Source organism: Macaca thibetana, chromosome 1 (assembly GCF_024542745.1).
Source record: "Macaca thibetana thibetana isolate TM-01 chromosome 1, ASM2454274v1, whole genome shotgun sequence".
NCBI classification, from domain to species: Eukaryota; Metazoa; Chordata; class Mammalia; order Primates; family Cercopithecidae; genus Macaca; species Macaca thibetana.
The window spans coordinates 135,279,259-135,302,296 of NC_065578.1; the positions used below are offsets into that span (position 1 = coordinate 135,279,259).

The window sequence follows — 23,038 nt, forward strand, 5'->3', positions numbered from 1 at the left end:
AGATAAAAACCAGAAACATACACTAGAATAGCAACACTAAAAGAAAGCCAAATAAGAAATGAGTACCCAAACAGAAGACAGCAGGACTCAGAAAGCAAAAATGGGACTTGGAAAAAGAAAAGCATTCTTAAACAAACTGAAGAAATTTTCTGGACATACACTAGGATTTTCATACTAAGAAACATAACAGGAGAACATAGCTCATGAACAAATGGCAGACGCTGACAGGAGACACCTCACTCACAGAGACTGTCACCAAGACAGACCTCAATCCACCCTCTGTGACCTCAGAGGCCAGGGCCCATCCCCATTACCACATAGGAGCCACAGACACTGACAGGGGACACCTCACTAACAGAGGCCATCATCAAGATAGACCTCACTCCACCCTCTGTGACCTCAGAGGCCAGGGCCTATCCCCATCACCACATAGAAGCCAGAAACAGGAGTGTATACAGGAGGTCACAGCACAGTCTCTGCTTGCTGGGTGTGGACTCAGCATGGTGCAGTGGAGAGCAGTGGTGCCAGGCACCCAGTGAGCCAGCACTCACTCAGATCTCACTGTGTGTTTCCAGCAGAGCGCACAGTGTATTCACAGCCTCGGTCTCCGAGTGCTGGATCTTACTGTGTGTACCCACTAAGCATGTACAGTAGGTGCACAGCCATGATCTCAGAATGCTGGATGTGGGCAAATATGGTGCAGTGGCCTGGAACGGTGCCTGGCACAATGAGCGTCCGCACACGTGCATCTTACTCTGTGTGTGCCCTGCAAAGTGTACACAGCAAGCCCACCTGTCCGCCACCTCTAGGTCTGACTCCATCTTGTCCAGGCCTCTCATGACGCTGTCCAGCTGCTGGCCCTGGTGGTGCAGGACCCTCGCCGTGTCCTCCAGGCGTTTCTGGGATCCGGCCATGAGTCCCGTCAGCTCCTTGCCCCGGGTCCTGGGGCCAGACACGTGTGCCATAGCTCCAGGCTGAGACAGCAGCAGCTCCCTCCAGAAATGCTCAATGATGCTGAAGACCACATTTCGACTTGGCCGCAGGGAGCTGAACCAGTGCTTGGCATGGCCCTTCTCCAGGATGGTGATGGAGCTGAAGATAAAATGAGAAGTCTCCTTCTTGATCTCAACTATGCTGGAGAGGGGGAAGCTGACCAGAATCTCTCCAGTGCTGTCAGTCATGAACCTGAGTGACGGCAACGTTAAGGACAGTTGTCCAGCAACCCATCGCCTCTCGGGCTCCAGGTAGTAGGTGCATGGCCAGGCGTGGATGCAGATGTCCCTGCTCATCTGTTCCTGGGTCTGTCTGCGCCAAGGTCCAGGCCTCTTCTGCCTCTGAAGGAGAAGAGACAGTAACACTGTGCCATCACCCGTGGACTGGAGACACAAGCAACCATGAAAGGATGCCACCTCCCCTGCAGCTCTGGGCTCACACAGGCTGTAGCACACGGCTGACTCTCTATCCACCTATGGCTGCAGGACAAAGCCCTTGTATCCTCTCGGCAGGTGAAGGAGGAGCAGCCAGAGCAGGAGGGCTGGTTTGGAACCAGGACCCCTGAGTCCCAGACTCATGCCCATCCCCCAGGCAGAGGGTTCATACTGTCATCTCCCTCACCACACTCTACGTCCCTGCACCCAGCAAAGCCACACTGCTTGGATCAGTGTCCACTGCTGGACGAGACTTGAGGAGGACATCACTGGAGACTTCGCCAGGGCCCTGGGCCTTAGACCTCAGTCCCAGGATGTACTCTCAGACCGTTCCAAGGAGCACTGTCTTTTGGCCGTGATGTTCCCTTTAGACGCACATTCCCCTTCAGAAACTTCCATTCATCAACTTCATTGCATAGAGAAAATAATCCTGCAGACAAGTGTTTTCCCTTCTCATAACCCCAGCTAACCTTACAGCGTTCTACAGAACTGAGTAGTAACACGTATGTGTACTAACTTATTGTATGCATGTAGTTTTACATAGCTGCAAGCAATGAAGGTGTCCTATCATGTTTTCACATCTACATTTATCAGTACAGTTTGGAAAGTCTTGGATGATAGATTTGAACGAACCCTCATGGAACATGCAGCCCAACTCTCTCATCGTACAGATAATGTAAGGTTAAGGGCCTTGTGCAAGTTAATACGAGGGCCTTGTGCGAGATCCAGGCACTAGTGCAGGACTCTGCCAGGGTCAGAGCCAGGCCGGCGATGCCTAGCCAAGGTTCTGACAGCAGAGAGGGGTCCAAGGGTAGAGTGGCATTTCTCCCACTTCTCTCACAAAATTTCACTGTAACATGACTTTACTTATACAAACAGGACAGCCAGCCAGTGTAATTCCCCCAGACATCAAAAAGTGTGGGCTTTCCACGGCACGGCTAGAGGCTGTGGGGTCCTCCACTTTCTGGCAGCACATTCATGAGTCCCACTGTGTGCCAAATGCCCTGCTGGGCACCACCTACCCTGATCTGGTCCCTGGTTCCTGCAGCTCATACAGTTTACACTCTCAAGAGCCAGGTCTTTCATGCAACTGCTGCACTAGACACCATGTCCCCAACACAAGACTAGATAAGACACACTGAAAAGCCACACCTGCATTTGAAGAGATTGCATCAAATGGGACCCTAACTATAGGATATATGAGGACGCAGCCATCTGAGAACACACAATATGCTATCACACGCAGACCACAGGGTGCACAACCACTGCAGGGAAGGAGGTGTGGCTGGACTGTGGTGGCTGCCTGGCTAGTCTCCCCAGTCCACAGCTTGCCCATGTGGCCACAGGCAGAGCCCCCACCCAGCTTCTCCCACATCCGCCCTCCCTCCAGGGCATGGCACTCAGCACATGGAGAGTGCTGCCTGCTCATCTGGTTGGAAGTTGTGAGGGAGAAGGGCCCCATTTCATTCATTACCCTCCTCAGCAACAACCCATCACTGAGTGAATGGGATGGATGTTTGGGGCTTTAAGATGTCTGTGCAGCTGGGCCCCTGGGACATGGCTGAGGGGGTGGCCTTGACTGAATGCCCTGTGACCAGACAGATTCGGTCCCAATCAGGCTAATCAATGAGAAATCCTGCTGGAAGCCTAGACAGGACGAGACTGGGTGGATGTGGATGGGATGCAGCTCTCCTTACATCCCTGTGTGTCCATGGCAGCTTCGGCCCAGACTGTTTTCCAGAATGCCTGTGGCAAGCAGCCTGGGGCCGTGACTGGTTTCTCCCTCTTGGCCAGAGAGAGGATGCGAGTTGGGTACTAAGGATGCCGTCTCCTCTGCGGGCAGAAGTAAGCAGGCTTGCCTTGCGGACATGCCCATTATAGCATGAGGGATTTCCTGAACCCGGGGCTCTCCAGCAGGGACGCAGATCTACCACGTGTGTAGCATCCACCTGGGATCCAGGCAGACAGGAAGCCCACTGTGCCGAGACGGCCGAGACCATGAAGGCTGGGGCCCCCTACAGGAAGGTGGAAGCCATCTCAGACCCACTGCAGCCCCTGGGTGATGCGTATGACATCTGCAAGGCCACTCTGCTCCAGGGTGTGGGTCCTTCACACCAGACTGCTCTCTGATGCCAGTAAATATTTAGGCAGCAAACGCCACACACCCACTCTCAGCTCACAACACCCTAAGATGTTTCTATTCGGGGACGTCAAGACTTTGTACAAATTTTATTTCATTGGGAAAGTAAGCATATGAAAAGTTCAACATTAGGAGGTCAGGAAGATGGCTGCACCTGGGGAGAGGGGAAGGCCCTGCAGGGGCCTCTATGGGGCTGCTTCTGTCCACCCGGTGCCCTGGGTGCACTTGTGATTTTGCAGGCTCTGTTTTGATTCGTTGGTATTTCTGTACACAATGGTTCAATAAAAGGCTTATTGGATGTTTATAATAAACAACAGAAAATCACATTAAAATTAATAAACGCATGCATGACGGGGGTACCAGAACTAATTTCAGCTGGGTGCTACAATTCCAAGAGCATTTGAAACCACTGCCTCACGCAAAAGCCCAGGGAGAAGAGCACAGGCCACACAGATCCTGGCACGCTTCCTCTCACCAGCAACACAGGTGCAGAGTCAGGGCAACCAGCTCCACGCGAGTCTGCGGGCTCAGGCAAGTGAGTAAGCCCCTCCCTCCTGCCCCTATCCCTGAGCAGGGCTGACAGTTGTGTGGCCCCACAGCCTCATGAGGTCAGGCAGGGCACTCTCAGGTGCTCGGCACAGCATAGCCACTCCCTGAGGCAGGACTATCCCTGTGAGCTCCCAGGAGCACCCACAAGCACTGGCTTGGCCTGGCAGGCAGAAGTGCCTAGAGCCTGCCATTGTCTTGAATCCACCCGTTTCATGACTGCCAGGGCGTTGCCACACCCAGGATCTGCCATTGGTCTCTCTGTTTTTAGTATCTGAACAGAGCTGGCCACAGACAACACCTAACCACAAAAACTCACACACAGAAGGATGAGGAGGAAGGAGAAGAGGGGGAGAGAGGGAGAAGGGGGAGAGAGGGAGAAGGGGGAGAGAGGGAGAAGGGGAAGAGAGGAGTAAGAAACTTCACTCACAATGTGCTCAATATATACAAAAGTAAGGTGTCATATTAAAGTGAAATGACCCAACTCCTTCATAGCACAATGAATCTAACTTCTACACTGATGTGGCTCAAGTGTTCCACAAATATCTCCCAGTACTCCTCTTATATCTCTGTAGAAAGGTCAGGACTGAATTTCCCAGACACGCATACATGCCAATCAGCTGTCAGTGTCCACTCTGTACATTAGTACAGATCGCCAGCTCTCATCGGTCGTGTGAACTAATCACTAATCACCAGTACAGCCAGCCCGCCACATCCTTGGGCTCCACATCCGTGTATTCAGCAACCCACAGGTCCAAAAATACTCAGAAAAAGAGCTGTCCCTGCACTGAACATGCATGGACTGTTTTTCCTATCTTTATTCCCTAAGCAACACAGCACCAACTACCCCCACAGTATGCCACCATGGCAGGCTTGTAAGTGACAGAGATGGCATAAGGCTGATGGCAGAATGTGCAGAGGGGACACGTGATACCATGCCACTTCACCCCAGGGACTTGGGCATCTGCAGGAAGTCCTGGGACCAAACCACAGGTACTGAGGGTTGACTATACCTGAAATTAGGAGAAGCCAAAAAGGAAGCTGCTATATTAAGTAACAGAATTCTATCATCAACACAAAATAAGATACGAGACTTAGAAATAACAAAAATGTCAGGGTTTGAGGGACCCTGTAGGCAGCTTATCATGATGAAAGCTCGAAGAACCCAGGGCACCTTGGCTGACCATGTCTCCCAACTCCAAGAAAGCAGCTCTTAAGGAGGCACAGGACACAGTCCAGGCACCAAGGGAGGTCCAGGGGAGCAGACAGATAGAGACATTCAAAGGCCCGCAATGATGACACGGCCTCTGACTGCCACTGAGCAGTGAAGGGAGCAGGTGCCAGAGAACCTTCTGGAAGACGCTGCAAGGCCTGGGACTGCCGGGAAGGGGAGGCTTCTGCACTCTCGAGGAACACACAACGCAGGGATAGCAACAGGCCAAGGCCAGCAGTGACCACAGCACCCAGTCACAGAGGAGAGCCAGGGCTCAGGGAGGCTGGAGCCCACGGGAGACCGAAGCCCACAGGAGACCTTGTGAGAACCTGTCTCAGCCAGACTGCAGGGAATCCCAACATCAACACACACAAAGCACCTCTCACTCTCCCTGCCCAGGAAGGCTCTGGGAGATTTAAGACTGGCCTCTTCCTCTGGGGAGGGCCTGACAGGTGGGCTCACAGCACACACCAAGGGCCTGGCACACCAGTGTCTGGCACATACCAAGGCCAAGCAGATCCGCGGGTGGGCCAGAGCTGCTCTTCCTAGGCGATACCATCTGTCACCACCAGGTGGAGACCAGAGGGAGCCCTAGGCAGCAGGTATCTCACTGCACCTTCTTCTGCAACAGGAGAACACTCACCTGAGCACCCCACATGGCCCCTCAGGAGACACAGAAGAGGGCGCCAAGACCTTCAGTACCATGGCCAACGTAGCTACACCCCAGCACCCCCCGGGTCACAGCAAGGGCCCAGTGGGCCATACATAGCACCTGCCCCCTCCAGGGCCACCTGTTCCCCACCAGGGCCATGGCGAGGGCCCGGCAGGCCACACACAGGACCCATGATGCTGTCCTGCCACAGCAGCTGCAGGGCCACCCAGCAGGTTCTGGACTATGGGTACACAAAGATGTCTGCTTCTCAGAATTAGGAGGAGGATAAACTATACCAACTCAGTCATGGTCCTCAAAGTCAGGCAAGCCAGTACCCAAGGAGGGGCCATGGCCCTCCCTGCTTAGCCCTGGAGTTGCTGTGCCTGTGCTCCTGGCTGAAGAGGCTGCCCAGACCTCAGCCATACCTGGCCTTCGAGGGGAGGGACCACACCTCACCACCACCCCCTCCATACAGAGAGCTAGACACGGCATGGACAGTGAACGTGTGCTAACCATTGCTAAGCAGGCATGGTTGGGAGGTATTCCAGGAGTGTGGAGGGAAATTATGCACAAACTTCCTGGAGAAATCCTGTTACTGGTATTGCAGCACAGTTTACAGCTCTGGAAACATCACCTCACCTTCTGGACCTGTTTACCCACTGTTAAAATAACCAGAAGACCTAAGGTCACCAGCTCTAAAATGTTTCAAATTCAAAAAGAAAGCTGGGTATGCTGGTGTGCACCTGTGGTCCCAGCTACTCAGGAGGCTGAGGTAGGAGGATCACTTGAGCCTGGGAGGTCCAGGCTGCGGTGAGTCGTGATTGTACCACTGCACTCCAGCCTGGGCAATAGAGTGAAATTCCGTCTCTTTAAAAAAAGAAAAAAAAAGAAAGAAGGTAAAAAGACCAAACAACTAGGACATGAACAACCAAGGCTCTTCTCATTACCACATTTTAAACAATAAATACAAGGAAAGTATTCAAGTTTGACAACAACCCAGGAAGAAGCCAGAAGAGAAACTTGTAGCCATGCTTTTCCAATTGCAGGTTTCCAGGGCTTCATTCCCAGAAAACCTTAGCCAATGGAGATGCAGTGCAAGGACAGAAGTGAGGACACCCCACGGAACATCAGAAGCAGCCCAATCTTGGACACGACCCCCACGCTGGCCAGCCATTCCCCTACCCGACGACACGCCTGGCCCCACACAGAGGCCAGGGGAGAACATGGTCCCTGTTCACCTCCAACGCCAGACCCTCCTCCTGGGGCCCTGATCCCACCCTCTCTCTCTCAGCCCCAAGACCTCTCCGGCCCTCCCATGCCAGGCACTGCACTCTCCGTGAAGGACCATGCGTGGTCTCCATCACAACTACACAGCTCTGCTGGGGTGGAATGAAAGTGGCCACACACAAGACACCAACACAGGGTGTGCTGCCCCACGGGACCTCACTTACAAAAACGTGGTAGCTGGACCTGGTCCCTGAGCCGAGGGGCCTTGCTGAGAGTCACTGAACCCTGGTTCCCTGGCCACTACCCTCTCCAGGTCTCCAACCCTACTTCCATGAGCGCCTGCATCCACTCTCCTTGGCCTTGGCCTCCTCATGTACCTGACTGCACAGGGCACAACCTCTCCTCCTTGCACCCTCTTTTTCCAGGTGAGACAACACAGGCCAGAAACTCAACATCACCCACAAGCCGCTACCTCCCAAACACCCACTCCAGCCAGACTCCCTCACGCTTCAAACTTGGACCTCTGATCACTCGCTGATCTGCCCCAACCCCAACGGGCAATCCAACTTCACAGGCCCTCCCCTATCACCCGCTGGGCATCTGTCCCCGACCCTAACAGGCACCCCAACTTCACAGTCCCTCCCCTATCACCCACTGGGCATTTGCCCCCACCCCAATGGGTACCCCAACTTCACAGCCCCTCCTTCAGCTCCTCCCCTATCACCTGCTGGGCATCTCCTCCCACCCCTAATGGGCACCCCAGTGTAGCAGCACCAGAGTCGGTTCCTCTTTCAGTAAAGGCACCACCAGCCCAGGACTTCTGACTCCTCTCTTCCTCCCCCTCACAAACATGCCATGAGCATGTCCTGGCAGCTGTGTCCCCGCCTTCCACCCCAAGACCACGCCACTGACCTGGCACAGGTATTGTCTGGGCCAACCAGCACAAGCAACACACTTGGGGAAGGAGTCGTAGTCACAGGGACTCACTCATCACACACTACAATCTGTACAATGGTTCTCTTTCAGTCTTTCCATCATATGTGTGACCCCTGAGTGATACTCAATATCCAGGAAACAATCTACTTTTAGTTACTTTCCACAGTTCTACCCTCCAAGGCAGTCCTCCCTCTCTCCACACCTGGACAACCTCTCAGGCAACCTCCTGACCTCATGCTGTCCCCATCACCCACTCCCCCTCCAGCAGTCAATGAGACAGTCATTGAACAGAATTAGAATATGTCACTTCTCTGCCCAAAGCCCTTCCCTGTGTACTTGGAATGGGATCCAAGTTCCTCACCACAGTCTCCTGGGCTCTGCGGGACGTGTGGCCTCCCCGCCCTGGCCTCCCCCTGCCCTCTGCTCCCAGCAGCCTTTCCATGCCAGGAAGTCTCATTGGTGGCTCCACTCCTCAGGTCTTTGTTCAGAGGGCTTCCTCACCTTCCTAAGGCACTGTCACCAACCACGGCCCAAGCAAAACTCAAGAGAGCTGGTATTTTCATGACTGTCACACTAGAGAAGGCAACTGTCATGGGAGGGCCGCAAGGCCCGCTGTACACCATAGGCACCCAGTGAATTTGTGCTGAGTCGACCACAACCACACCACATGGAAACAGGGCTGTGCCAATGCCCTCCTGTACCACACAGTTCTGCAATTAGGCTAAGTCCTGGAGCCCTCACGGTGTCCCTGCCTGCTGCAATCTGCAACCTGCCTCCTCCAGTGCAGGTATGGGCCTGGAGACCCATGCTGACCCTGAGAACACACAGCTGAATCCTCGAGGGAGGTCATGGCCAGGGGCCCAAAGGTGTCTGCAGCCAACCCACACAAGTGACGCTCTTGAGGAGGAAGTCTCCAGCACAGGGATGGCTCAGTACGCAGGACAATCTGTACAATGGGTCTCTTTCAGCATTTCCATCACTCAAGGATTCCCTGAGTGAGGCTCAGTATCCAGTAAACAACCTATTTTTAGTTAATTTCCACAGTCACAGAACAAACATCTTGCACACTTTCCACTAACTCGCGACCAAGAAGCTCAGAGAGAACAGTGGTGGCTGTGTGTGCCCACAGGGGCGGTAGGGTGCAGCCAATCTTTCCAGGCTCCCCTCCCCTCCTCCCCAGACCCTCTTTCCACTCCCTCAGAGGTTCCCAATTCTAGCCATAAGGTGCAGATACGCTCATTGGAGCTGTTTGCATTCAACACAGTGACAGAGGAGCACACATTCGGCACAAAGCGTACTGCATTTTCTCCAAAGTGCTGACTTAAAACCCCTCCTGGCCAGGCACAGTGGCTCACACCTGTAATCTCAGCACTCTGGGAGGCTGAGGTAGGAGGATCACTTCGGCTCAGAAGGCAGAAGTTGCAGTGAGCCAAGATTGTACTACTGCACTCCAGCCTGAGTGACAATGGAAGACCCTGTCTTAAAACAAAAACAATAAAAACAACCTAATGGAGTACTGTGTGGGGCCCAAGAATGTGGATTTCTTGCCATTCCCAAGCGATCCCAGGGCTGACCTAGGGGGCTCTGGGTGACACAAGCCTGTGTTCCAGTTCCATGAGAGCTGGTAACACTCCAGGCCTCCTGTGTATACAGCAGTGACACTGACCCCAGGGGGCACCCTGCGGACCAGGGACCAAGGTCGATTAAGGTCAATTTAATTGTCAATATTGAGGTCAGTATGTGGCAAGATGCTACAGCATATTGTCAAGTAAAAAACAAAAGGCTAAAAGCAGCAAAAGTTTACATATGTATATCATACACGATGGAGAAAGAGACTCTGTGTATGTGTGTGTGTGTGCACATGCGCGTGAACGTATAGGCAAGGACTGGGGGGACAGAAGAGCAGAGAGCGAGAATGAAGGAATGAATGAATGTGAAGGAACGTGGAAAAGCCGGCTCTGCACCAGGAAATAAAAACCGGTCATCTCAGTCAGGCGTGGTGGCTCATGCCTGTAATCCCAGCACTTTGGGAGGCCAAGCGGGCAGATCACAAGGTCAGGAGTTCGAGACCAGCCTGACCAACATGGTGAAACCTGTCTCTACTAAAAATACAAAAATTAGCCGGGCATGGTGGTACGCGCCTGTAATCCCCGCTACTCAGGAGGCTGAGGCAGGATAATCACTTGAACCTGGGAGGTGGAGGTTGCAGTGAGCCAAAATCGTGCCATTGCACTCCAGCCTGGGCGACAGAGTAAGATGCCGTCTCAAAAACCAAACAAACAAACAAACAAAGCAAAAAAACCCACTCGTCTCTGGATGGAACTGGAGGTGATTCTTTCTCCGCACTGTAACTTCTCCAGACATTCTGATTCTCTAGTGTAAAAAAAAAAAAAAACCAATAAACGATTGCATACCGTGACCACACAAGTCACAATGGGGCTGACCAGGAAGGGACCATAGCACACATTGAATCACACAATCCCCAAAACAACTCTCCAACTCCTGTCCCTGCCCCCATAACCCACCTTTACCTGGACTCAGACTCCCAAAACTCACTTTCCTCCTAGTCCTCCCTCCAACTCCTCAGACCTTGGTCCTCCCTCTTCTGCTCCTCCTTGTTCTCCTGGGTAAACCTCACACCCCTTGGAAAGAGTCTTCCAGCAAGGCTGAGCCCCAGCACTCCTAGAACCTCCCGTATCCCCACTCATAAGGGTAAATAAAACATTTCCATTGCTTCATAAAGGGAAGGCAGGTGCCCCTCTCTCCCTTAGCATGCCTGTTTGGTCTGGAATGAGACAGCCCAGTGTCCACATTTTACAAGACACAGTCACGGTCTGATGGCCCCTAGACTGTCATCAGACCTCCAAACCTAACTCAAAGGCCTCTCACTGTGTGCAAACCAGCACAAGCTGCCTCTCCTTTCTCTGCGAGAGATGAGCGGTTCTAACTGCTCCTCCTTCCGTCTCCCTGTCAAGATGCCTGGGAAATGCTGCCCAGACTCTGCACTCTCTCACAGAGCGCCTATGCGCACACAGCCTGCCAGGCTTCATGGGCAATAAATCTGCTATCTTCCCCTCTGCATCCATGTGGGTAGGTCTGAGCTGATTTCTCCAGCCCACCAAGACATACATCACATAGGGTCCCCCTTGGCCCCCACTTCTGTGTCCTGGCTGAAAATCACAGAGTACCCTGACCCCTCTGTGCCCCAACCACAGGTTTTCCCCACCCGGCTTCAACCCAATCCAGGGCCTTGAACATTTCCAGGCATGGAAGAAAGTATCTAGGTTTACTACAAAGAAAATGACCTTGGCCCTGAGCCAAATTCCTGAAACCTTCCTATAAACTGCATAACCCATCCCTCTTCCAAGAGACATACCTAGGCAGGACATCCCTTTTCCCTTACTGCCCATCTCGAGGACTGCTGCAGCCCACTCTATATGAAAGTTCCCCTAACAAAAGTTCTAGGCAGGGCCTGGCGCAGTGGCTCACACCTGTAATCTCAGCACTCAGGGAGGCCAAGGCAGGAGGATCGCTTGAGCCCAAGAGTTCGACACTGGCTTGGGCAACACAGAGACCCTGTCTCTACAAAAAAAAAAAAAAAACAAAACCCAGAAAACTAAGCTGGGCATAGTGGCTCATGCCTGTAGTCCCAGCTACTTGGGAGGCTGAAGCAGGAGAATTAGTCAAGCCCAGGAGGTGGAGGCTGCAGTAAGCTGTGATTGCGCCACTGCACACCCTGTCTCCCCCCCATCCCCCACCAAAAAAACCGCCCTGGGCTCACCATGCATTTAGCACTTCTTTCTTTGGTATCCCAACTGGTCCCACCTGAGGACAGTGTGGGAAACTCCCTTGCCGCCACTTTTGGGGTAACTCCAGTTGTAAGCTTGGCAAAACACTACTCATGTCACTACTCCAACGTCCTCCCATTTCAGCCCCGCTCATGTGTACACAGCCCCAAATGCCTACCCACACTCCCACCACACCTTCATTTCACACCCTCCCTCATTCCCCACCATCTTCTCCAGACACCCGTCATCCCCTGGGGCCCCTTGCCATGCCCTCCAGGTCCTCTGTGGGCCCCATTCTCCCATCTAGGTTACCCTGCCCCCTCCAGCCCCCCCCCCCACCATTTTCCTCCAGGTCCCCACCATCCTCTCTAGATCCCACTGTCCCCTCCAGGTGCCACTGATCCCTCCAGGTCCCCACTGTCTCCATCCCCTCCAAGTGCTACCGTCCCCTCCAGATCCCCACTGTCCCCTCCAGGTCCCCAGTGTCCCCATCTCCTCCAAGTGCCACCGTCCTCTCCAGGTCCCCACCGTCCTCACCAGGTCCCCACTTGTCCCCATCCCCTCCAGATCCCACCATCCCCTCCAGGTCCCCACTCTCCCCATCCCCTCCAGATCCCACCATCCCCTCCAGGTCCCCACTCTTCCCATCCCCTCCAGGTCCCAACTCTTTCCATCCACTACAGGTCCCACCGTCCCCTCCAGATCCCCACTGTCTCCATCCCCTCCAAGTGCCACCGTCCTCTCCAGGTCCCCACCGTCCCCTCCAGGACCCTACCATGTCCGCCAGATCCCACCATCCCAGGGCCCCCCAGCTCTCCCTCTGGGTCCCACCATCCCTGGGCGCCCCCGCACCACCGCACTCCCACCCCTAGAACCGCCTCTGTCTCCGCCCCTCTTCCAGCGCAGCCCGCATACTCCCCACCCCCCGGGGATGTGGGAAGGAGGACTCGGGGTGTCAGCCACAGCGCGCGGACTGAGCCGAGGGAGTACGCTACAGCTTGGGCCGGGCCCCAAACAGACCACCGTTGTCGCTCACCTGGGAAAAGCCAGACGTGACCCACAGGCGTTCGCGGCGCCTCTACCCCTCGGCGCCTGCGCAGTGAAGACCGCGGCGAGCCGCGCGCATGCGTGTAGGGCCGAAGCCCCAGGGGCTGGTCGGGCGGAAACGCGGCGCTCTCTGTTTTCTGGTTTCGAGGCTGGTCCTTACCGTTTCCGCTCCGGCGGAAGTGAGGAGGAGGGTCCTTCGACCCGTGCGGAGCTGGATGGACCGCGAGACGCTCGCCCTTGCTGACCGCCACTTCCGAGGCCTGGGGGGTGGTGTCCCCGGCGTCGGCCAGGCTCCGGGCCGGGTAGCCTTCGTCTCGGAGCCGGGCGCCTTCTCCTACGCCGACTTTGTGCGGGGCTTCCTCCTGCCCAACCTGCCCTGCGTGTTCTCCAGCGCCTTCACGCAGGGCTGGGGCAGCCGGCGGCGCTGGGTGACGCCCGCGGGGAGGCCCGACTTCGACCACCTGCTACGGACCTACGGTGGGGCGGCGGGCACAGACCCCGGGCGGGGAGGACAGGCCGGCGGGACCCAGGCCCAGGAGGCCTTTGCCTAGAGAGGGGCACCAGGGAGGGTGAGGGGGGCCAGGCGCGTGGCCCTGGAGAGTTCCTCTGCAGACGGTTTGGAGTGAGGACGGGGCCCAGGGAGATGGCATGGACCGTCCCTGACTTTCATTTCAGGAGACGTGGTTGTACCAGTTGCAAACTGTGGGGTCCAAGAATACAACTCGAACCCCAAAGAGCACATGCCTCTCAGAGACTACATCACCTACTGGAAAGAGTACATCGAGGGGGGCTACTCCTCTCCCAGGGGCTGTCTCTACCTCAAAGACTGGCACCTGTGCAGGTAATGGGGTTTGGGACGCACCGAGGCGCTGCCTTCCCTAGCGCTGCGGGAACCCAGAGGCCTTTCTGATGAAGGTGGCCCCTGGCTGCACAAAGAGGAGCTATTTTTCCCCATGAGGCACTTTAATCTGTTTAAAAGAAACTGGATTGTCTTCCGCATGGCTGCAAGTGTTCTTCTTTGGGAGATCAGTATGTTTTATTTATTTATTTATTTATTTTTTTGAGATAGATCCCCTCAGCCTCCCTAGTAGCCGGGATTACAGGCATGCACCTCCACGCCCGGCTATTTTTTTTTTTTTTTTTTTTTTTTTTTTTTAAGAGACTACGTTTCGCCATATTGCCCAGGCTGTTCTTGAACTCCTGAGCTCAAGTGATGCATCCACCTCAGCATCTCAAAGCACTGGGATTATAGGCATGATCAGTACTTTTTCATAAGCAGAACCATTGTGGTCAGACTGCCCCCACCCCACTCCCCCACCAGCAGCTGGCTCAGAGTAGGTGCTGGGGCTCTTTGGGGGCTGCAGCCATCTGAAAGCTCCACTGAAGCCAAGTGATCTCAGTTGCCCCACTCGTGCTGCCCTAGTCCTCGTGCCTCACGTGCTGTCGGTGGTGCCCTTGCGCCCTCCTCACAGGGACTTCCCGGTGGAGGACGTTTTCACCCTGCCTGTGTACTTCTCATCCGACTGGCTGAATGAGTTCTGGGACGCACTGGATGTGGATGACTACCGCTTTGTCTACGCAGGGCCTGCAGGCAGCTGGTGAGGCCACAGATGTGGAACCCAAAGGGACCCGGTGACGGAGCAGACCGGGAGGCTCAGGGTGGCAGGAGGGGTCTGCTTGGCACAGGCTTCACAGTGGGTGCCATTCCTTGAGACCAAGGGGCCACCCCTCCTTCAGTTGGACCAGGCCTCTGGGGTGCCAAACAAAGCCCATACCAGCCCCTACGGGCACGAACCAGGCGCTCTTGCTGCTGCAGGTCCCCGTTCCATGCTGACATCTTCCGCTCCTTCAGCTGGTCTGTCAATGTCTGTGGGAGGAAGAAGTGGCTCCTCTTCCCCCCAGGGCAGGAAGAGGCCCTGCGGGACCGCCATGGCAACCTGCCCTATGACGTGACCTCCCCAGCACTCTGCGATACGCACCTGCACCCGCGGAGCCAGCTTGCGGGCCCACCCTTGGAGATCACGCAGGAGGCGGGCGAGATGGTGTTTGTGCCCAGTGGCTGGCACCACCAGGTGCACAACCTGGTAATGTGCTGCTCTCCTGCCCTCTATCAGGGGCTTTCCTGCAGGAAGACGGCAGCACCACCTACCCACTCTCCCAGCCAGAGTGGGGCTGGAATGGGGTGGCTCATGGGTGAGGCTGACCCTTTCACAAGGTGGTGTCACTGAGGCCTAACCTCTGTTTCACCCCCTCCTGGTCCCTGGGTCTACTTGCTCTGGGTTCACTGGCTGAGGTGGTCCGAGCCCACCACCCACTTCCCTGCTGAGCAAGCCCTGCTGGGAGACAGGAAGGCCTTCTTGGCTGCAGAGGGCTGGACCCCACAGTGGGTTCCTGGTGCAGGAGATGTGGGCTAGTTGGGGGCACCTGCCATGGGCTCAGGCCTGCCTGTACTGTGCCCCTTCCAGGACGACACCATCTCCATCAACCACAACTGGGTCAATGGCTTCAACCTGGCTAACATGTGGCGCTTCCTGCAGCAGGAGCTATGTGCCGTGCAGGAAGAGGTCAGCGAGTGGAGGGACTCCATGCCTGACTGGCACCACCACTGCCAGGTGGAGCAGCTGCGTGTGGAGGCTATCAGTGCCAGGTCCCTGGGAGGCCTGCAGGCTCAGGGCGGGTGTGGCTGTCAGGCCGAGCTGTGGGTAGGTGCCGGCTGTGACTGTGGGACAGCCTGGGCTGAGCCCTGGGGGAGGCTTTCAGGCTGCATGGCTCAGATTCCTTTGGTCACTGCCCGGCTTCTCAGTGCCTCTGTCTTATTGGTCCCCTCTTCGTCCTTGGGGACTGGGCGCATGTTGGATCCTTTGCAACTTGGACTGTGTCCATGGTGTCATCTCACTGGCCTCTTCCCTCTGCCCAGGTCATCATGAGGTCCTGCTCGGGCATCAACTTTGAAGAGTTTTACCACTTCCTCAAGGTCATCGCTGAGAAGAGGCTCCTGGTCCTGAGGGAGGCGGCCGCTGAGGACGGTGCTGGGTTGGGCTTCGAACAGGCAGCCTTTGATGCTGGGCGCATCACAGAGGTGCTGGCCTCCTTGGTTGCACACCCCAGCTTCCAGAGAGTGGACACCAGCGCGTTCTCACTGCGGCCCAAAGAGCTGCTGCAGCAGCTGAGGGAGGCTGTTGATGCCGCTGTGGCCCCATAGCACCTGTCTTGAGGACAGAAGGACGGGTGGATGAGAGGCAGCCTCCTGCTCCAGGGCCCTTCCAGAAATAAAGACTGCCCTCCCTGTGACCTGGGGCCCATCCCTGTCGAGGCTCGTGGCCTGCCTGTCCATGGCCACTGCCTGGGTGCCTGTTTTCAGGTGAGGCCCAATGAGGTCAGGGACCCAAGAAGGGATGTGGCCCTTCTGACCTGCAGCAGGCCTGCTGGGAGCTTGGAGATGGTGCCATGACCTGGCTCTTTTGGGGGCCCTGCCTCCTTAGGCCAGGATGCCTGAGCTGACAGGAGTCTGTGTCTGATGTGCCTTCTCTGGAGGCTCCTCTCAGCCCGGTCCTCTCGTCTCAGGCCATTGGGCCACCCCTGGCTCTGCCCTGTGGGCTCAGGAAGAGGTTGGAGCAGCGCTGGGCAAGCTCACCAGGGCCTCCAGGCAGGACTGGGTTGGCCTCCATCACCTCCAGGTGATGGGCTGTGGAGCCAGTGGCCAGGGCCTTCCTCTGGGTACCCAGAGGGGAGGGCTGGGCTGGGCTGGCCTCTGCCACCTCCCTGCCTTTGGAGTAGCCTTCGCAGGGCCTGTGGGTACCTGGAGAGGCCACGGGTGTGGGGGTGGAATCCCATCTGCTGCTGAATCCTCATTTGGGCCTGAGGGGCTGTGCCTGCTGTGCACTCACAGCTGGGTCTTCGCAAGGATGCTGTTCTCAGGAGTGGTGGGTCTCCGGCCCCTCTTCACACTGGGCATGATGGAGGTGTGGGCGGACTCGTCCAGGCCGATCAAGGCACAGCGGTGAGCAGTGGAGGCCTGTCGTGGGGAATGGACTCTCGTGGGATCCTTCTGCAGAGGATGCCCCAGGCCTGAACTCCCTAGTGGATCCACAGTTTGTGGAGACTGGCACTCTGCCAGCCCTGTCCTTGACCCAGAGTGCAGCACTTTTTCAGTTGGCCCCTGGTTGGCTGCCCCACCCCAGGAGGGGAGGAGTCATCTGAATCCGCAGGGATGGCATGTGCCACGGCTGTGTGCATTGCCTGCCCATGGCATCCACTGGGGCTGCTGGCACTTGTATAGGATGGAAGCCCCTAAGAAGGGCCGGGGTTTCTGTCTGCTCTGTTCAATGAATCATGTGAAGTGCCTGCAAAAGCAGCTTTACACAGTAGGTGCTTCGTATGTGTCTGTCCAGTGAATGAGCTCCAGCCACCAATTTTCCAGGGACCTGTATGCTGGGCCCCCCTGCTAGCTCCCAGGGACCCCTGGTCTGCACGGAAATGCCCTGAGACATCATCCGGCCTCCTACAGATTGAGCTGGCACTGCCCAAACCACAGGTGGCAAAGGTGCTTTGTGGGGGAGGAGGGGGAGGTAGCAAATATGCGTGACTGCAGACTTGCCAGGACCAGGCCCAGGCTGAGTGTGGGCGTAGCACACCCTTTTAGCCCTTCCAGTAACCTCTGAGCTTGGGCCTCTTGGCACCTACCACACAGGCTGAGGCCAAGGGTTGGGGTATGTGCCCTGGGCACTGCCAGCAGCCAGCTGAGGTGCCTCTGCCTGAGCTGGGGCTCCCCTTTGAGCAGCAGGTCCAGCACCTGCAGGGGAGGGGCACCACCAGGTGGTGGGCACCAGGTGTCCTTCAGGTTCTCTCATGATGAGGGCAGCACTGAGGACCCCAGGGCAGCCCCCAATGCGAGCTGGCAGCTCAAGGTAGCACAGGTCGCAGCCCATTACCATCCAGGCTGCGTGCGTGGTCCTGTGCCTCCTGAACTGTGTGTGAAGACCCTCGTGTTTCTGCAGTCAGGAGGCAGTGCACAGACACTCCCGAGAGCCCTGCTAGCCTCCGTCACTTTTTCTTAAAGCAAGCATTGAGAATCTCAGGCCGGGGCTGTTACAGGTGCAGCAAAGCAGCAAATGCTAGAAGCTCTGTGGGGGAGATAGAGCTCTCCGCAGGGCAACGGCTGAACTGCAGCTGGCATCGATGACTCCATACTCAAAGACCATGGACTCCTTTTGCCTACCTCCAGGTTGGCAAAACAAAACAAAAATGCTGACACCAGGGCCAGGTGGGTGGTGGGGCAGCCGCTGCGCAGAGTGTGGCTAGACAGCAGTTTGAAGTATCAGGCCGGATGCCCCTTTCCCAAGTATGCTGCCCTGGGATCCTGTCCAGGGTTGGGGAGGCATGTTGTCAGCACATGTGAGGGTCTTTGCAGAGTGAATCGCACCTCTGCAAGAAGCCTGAAAGGCTGCATCGCCCTGAGAACCAGCCGCCTGGAGTGCGAAGTGAGGAGCTGCAGATGTGTGGCAGTTAGGCCCTGCCCTTTGCGTGTCATCCCTATCAAGTGTGAGAAAGGACAGGCAGGCTGCAGCTAACTGGTGCTCCAGAGGAAAGGGGTCAGATAAACAATGCAGATGCTCGACCTAAGGCTACGTGTTTGCTGCACAAAGATGGATATACTTGCAAGTGTGGGGACAATGGCTGTGCACCCCACCATGCCTGGGTGAGGGCATGCAGTGGCCGAGATTCCTTGGGGAGTGGGACCTGTGGGCCCCCACAGGAAGGCTGGAAAAGTCAGGCCCTGCTGTGTCTGCACAGACTCTAGCCTGGGAGGACACAGAGCAAGGGAGCATGATGGGGCCTATGGGTGCCTGCCCTGCCCTGAGCTTGCAATTGTGATTGGCTGGAATCCGTGGAGGCAGAGACAGGAGCCCCAAGTCAAGTCGTTGCTGGCTGTGGCGAAGCCAGGTTCTCTGCATCCAGAGGGCTGTGGCCTCCAGAGAAGGTGTCTCCCCCAGGGACCAAGACCATCCTCATGCTTGTGCCCTTCTGCCCACTGAGCCAGCAGAAGGGGCAACTCCTTGGCCAGCTACCCTGAAGCCCACATCCCAGGTGTAGGGCATCCCTGATAGCCACGTCCTACCCTTTGTTCATCCATGTTCCAGAGTGTCAGCCTCAGCCCTGTCCCCCATCCACCACTGTGGGTGGTTGTGGCAGGTAATGGTGCCAGCGTCCCACCCAACTGCAACTACCAGCTGCATCTTGGATCCCCAGGCAGACAGAAGGCAGGCCCTGGTTTCCAAGTCAGTGACTCCTTCCACTGGCGTAGAAGGCTTCATTTCCAAGCCCTGGCTTCACAGGTTTCCCTCCCACCTGTCCAGGGAAGGGGAGAGGGGATGTGGGGTGGGGAAAGACATCATCCTCAGAGTTGCAGGGCTGATCCAGGAGACCCTGGCCTAGCCCAGGTGGTCAGTCATGTGGTCAATGCCAATGGCTACAACCTTGGGCCACTAGAGGAGCATGGACAGTCCTTTTCCCTAAGCCCTGGGCCTGAGCTTGGCCAAGGGTAGGGAGCAAGATGTCCAGTGTCCTGTGGTCTGTACCCCCAAACTCAGCAGCCCTGGAGGCAGGAACTCCAGGGACCTGGGCCTCTCTCTCCTGCCTGGGGGCTGACCCCAGAAGTCCCCTTCCACAGGCCCCAGTTACCCTCCCACTGCAGGCTCTGACCTACAGGAAAACAGCTGGAGCTGGGCTCCTACCCTGTTCCTCTGGGAGAGCCAGACCCTGTCCTGAAGCTAGAGGAAAATCCACGGGTAGAATCCTGCATAAGCACACCCCAAATAGACCCTACCTGGGGCCCCAGGCCCCAAACAGACCCTGCCTGGACCTCTGGCCCCGCCTAGGGAGCCGGAGGCCGGTGGATCCTGGCCTTCCTCTGTAGCCTGCCACCCCCTCCCCTGCAGGAAGGCACCAGAGTGTCCACCCCCGCGGCCCCACTCAGAGATGCGTGCCTGCTCCCATTGGAGGCCTTCGGCCCCAAGGCAGGGCCTGCCTGCTCCCTAGACCGGTCCCCTGGCCTCTGCCCCGTGTCGGGAATCGGGGTCTTGGATGTTACCTTCAAATCCGGCCAGCTTCCCGCCACAGCGAAGGAGAATCGGACGCCCCGTGCCAGGGACTTGCAGCAGGGACGTGGGCCAGGTCCTCACTGCCTTTGCTTCTGGGACCCTGTGAGGGCAGGAACCGGAGTCTTGCCCTCATGACTTTGGTTGGCGGCAGTGCCAGGTGGGAAGTTTCCGGTCGGGCACTGTGTGGGGGCGGGAGGGACAGGCGGGTAGGAGGCGGGATAGGGAGGGGAGGGGCGGGAGGGCAAGGTGGGGCGGGGATGGGAGGGGCAGGCAGGGCGGGCCGCGGGGGCCAGGATGACCCTGGGGCTTCCCTGGCTTCAGGTGCCTTCTGAGCAGAGCTGGGTCCGCTGCCCCCTGGTGGCAAGCACGGGCCCTGCAGCCCCAGCTAAGAAACCCAGTAACAAAACCCTTCCCTACCCTTGTGTCCCTGGGGTCCAGGTGTCTGAGGAAGGGGGGTTAGGGATTCCAAGTTTGAGGTGTAAATAAAAAAAAATGACCACGGCAAGTCTCAATCATTTTAAGAGGTTTATTTTCCAAGGTTAAGGATGTGCCCAGAAAAGAATACAGAACCACAGGGAAAATTGTGGTCCATGGTTTTTCCAAGGAGAATCTGGGGACCTCAACATTTAAAGGGAAAAGGGTGGGTATTGGGGATTGAGGAAGAAATTTTGAAAAGGGTGTGAGTAAATAAGAGGCAAGTGGTTGCATCCTTTTGAGTCTTTGATCAGCGATTCAATGAATACACAATTTACATGTGGGGGGCGGGTAGAGAAATAGTCACTTACACATTTGTCTAGCTTGGTGAATCTGCATTTTTACATAAGATAAAATAAACATAGGGCAGAGGAAGCAATCAGATATGCATATCTTTCAGGCAGAGGGATGACTTTGAGTTCTGTCCTTTGTTGCATACCTGTGAATATAAGCTATCAATGTACATTGTCAGGGTGAAATGAAACAACTGTTTTTGGGTAAAAATCTTGGGGCCCACAATTTGTGGGCAAATTGTGAGAGAGGTGCGATGCTTTTTTTTTTTTTTTTTTTTTTTTTTTTTTTAATCTTTGTAGCTATCTTATTTAGACACAAAATGGGAGGCAGGTTTATGTGACCCAGTTTCCAGATTGACTTTTCACTTTGGCTTATTTAGTTTAGGGTCTTGAGATTTACTTTCCTTTCATAGGGGCAAGAGGGCCCTGGGAAGATCAAGGCTAGCTTCCAGGTTCCACAGAATGGAGTCACTGAGGGTCAATTGTAGGATAAGAGAGTGTGGAAAGTAGATAAGTTCCTCTTCAGAGCTCGTCTTAGTTTAAAAATAAAATAATAGACACTAGAAATAATAGCTTCTTAGTCTAAAGCCCCCATCAACTATTAGTTCTTACACTTTAGCCCAGTTAGTTGCTTTGCCTTAAGCAAAGCATGTCCGGCATGTCCAGACAGGCCCTTGCAAGTCTTAGTTCATAGCTTATTCTCCTTCCTTATTTGGAAATGTTATTGCTTCTTTAAACCTTTCATAAGCAATTTTCTCTCCTTTGTTCTCCCTTGCACTTACCTATTTACGAAAGTTTCAGGTTGTTAGCAAATCAGGTTCAGTTTAAGATTGTGAGGTCCAGCTTCAGCCAATGGATGCAGGACACAGCAGAAAGACGACCCAAATGTGTAAGGGATAAATATGTCTGCTTTTCCTTTGTTCAAGTGTGCTCTCGTCATTGTTCCATCTGCAAGGAGCACCGTTACTGAGAGAAAGTAAAAATGGCCTTGCTGAGAGAATTAAGTTTATGTTCGAGTGCTATTTGTTTGTGGCACTGGGGAACAAGCATTTCTAACAGGATACTGGAATCTGAACAAGGCAGGGCATGCACCAGGAAAATAGAAAACCAGAAAGAGGTCTTGGGCAAGAGTGAAACCTCTCACACTCCTACCCACCCCCCCCCAAACTTTACCCCCACTTTGCTCCACCCTCCATGTCACCACTGAAGGTCAGACCAAGTCAATGACTCAAACTCCACATTTTGTTGTTTGAAGAGGAAGCGCAGTGATGGCAGGGGCTCCAAGAAAACTCTGTGCAGGATCTCCTGCCTAGTTCAGATCCACCTCACACACACACTTGTCAATGAAAAGAGTTAAATTCTGTAAAATATTTGAAGAGATTTGTTCTGAGCCAAATATGAGTGTCCATGGCCCATGACACACCCCTCAGGAGACCCTGAGAACATGTGCCCAAAATGGTTGGAGCACAGCTTGGTTTTATACATTTGGGGAGATATGAGACATCAATCAAATGCATTTAACATATGCGTTAGTTTGGTCCAGAATGGCAGGACAACTTGAAGTGGGGCTTCCAGGCTCTAGGTAGATTTAGAAGTTTTCTGATTGGCAATTGGTTGAAAGAGTTATTATCAATAGAAAGGAATGTCTGGGTTATGATAAGAGGTTGAGGAGACCAAAGTTTGATCATGCAGATGAAGCCTCTAGGTAGCAGGCTTTGGAGAGAATAGATTGTAAATATTTCCTGTCAGGCATAAGGTCTGTGCTAATGTTAATGCTGGAAGGTATAATGAGGCATGTCTGACCCTCACTTCCCATCATTGCCAGAACCAGTCTTTCTGGTTAACTTTGGAATGCCCTGGCACAGAAGTCCATTCAGATGGTTGGGGGATGGTTGGGGGCTTAGAGTTGTTAGATATGAGTTCTAAATTTCTTTTCAAAGAATATGTCAGTATGTTCAATTCTTTGCCTTCTACTTTTAAACTTAACTTTCTTGTAAAGCAACCTTTTTCAATTACCTATTCCACCCTGACTCATTCTGATCACCTGCTCCATCCTACATTCCAATCACCACTCCACCCTAACTCATTCCAATTACCTGCTACCTACTCTGCCCTGACTCCTGCCAAAGCACTCATCCCGTCATTCTCTTTAAATTAGCTAATTGGAATTAGTTTAGCCTGTGTGGTCTAACCCT

The 23,038-nt window shown here is 54.9% G+C and overlaps 2 protein-coding genes across 5 annotated transcripts in view; one reads left to right on the forward strand and one right to left on the reverse strand.

Moving 5' to 3' along the window:
* SNAP47 (synaptosome associated protein 47) overlaps positions 1 to 23,038 on the reverse strand; it is a 779,054-nt gene that overhangs the window by 31,907 nt on the left and 724,109 nt on the right. Inside the window, exons 2-4 of one of the 3 annotated variants that reach the window (XM_050758011.1) lie at positions 12,966 to 13,030; positions 10,448 to 10,514; positions 793 to 1,334 (exon numbers count right to left, since the gene is read on the reverse strand). In XM_050758011.1, the coding sequence (XP_050613968.1) occupies positions 793 to 1,289 (497 nt within the window). In that variant the 5' untranslated portion in view covers positions 1,290 to 1,334; positions 10,448 to 10,514; positions 12,966 to 13,030. Of the gene's footprint in view, positions 1 to 792; positions 1,335 to 10,447; positions 10,515 to 12,965; positions 13,035 to 23,038 lie in introns of those variants that run through there. The other 2 variants (XM_050758000.1, XM_050757992.1) reach the window with 2 other exon arrangements.
* On the forward strand, positions 13,120 to 17,384 carry JMJD4 (jumonji domain containing 4). Of its 2 annotated transcripts, none has more exons than XM_050757972.1 (6): positions 13,120 to 13,453; positions 13,652 to 13,817; positions 14,449 to 14,574; positions 14,793 to 15,060; positions 15,442 to 15,588; positions 15,894 to 17,384. In XM_050757972.1, exons 1-6 carry the CDS (start codon positions 13,192 to 13,194, stop codon positions 16,176 to 16,178), a joined length of 1,254 nt encoding a protein of 417 aa, XP_050613929.1. In that variant the 5' UTR covers positions 13,120 to 13,191; the 3' UTR covers positions 16,179 to 17,384. The 2 variants fall into 2 exon arrangements, with proteins under 2 accessions (XP_050613929.1, XP_050613937.1); XM_050757980.1 differs by having other exon boundaries at positions 13,138 to 13,453; positions 15,442 to 15,540.

Excerpts from the sequence above, each read along its gene's own strand:
- JMJD4 (XM_050757972.1), top strand. The coding sequence starts at position 13,192 with ATGGACCGCGAGACGCTCGCCCTTGCTGACCGCCACTTCCGAGGCCTG. Across the intron at positions 13,818-14,448 it reads AAAGACTGGCACCTGTGCAG|GGACTTCCCGGTGGAGGACG; the intron begins GTAATGGGGTTT and ends CCCTCCTCACAG. Across the intron at positions 15,589-15,893 it reads ACTGGCACCACCACTGCCAG|GTCATCATGAGGTCCTGCTC; the intron begins GTGGAGCAGCTG and ends CCCTCTGCCCAG.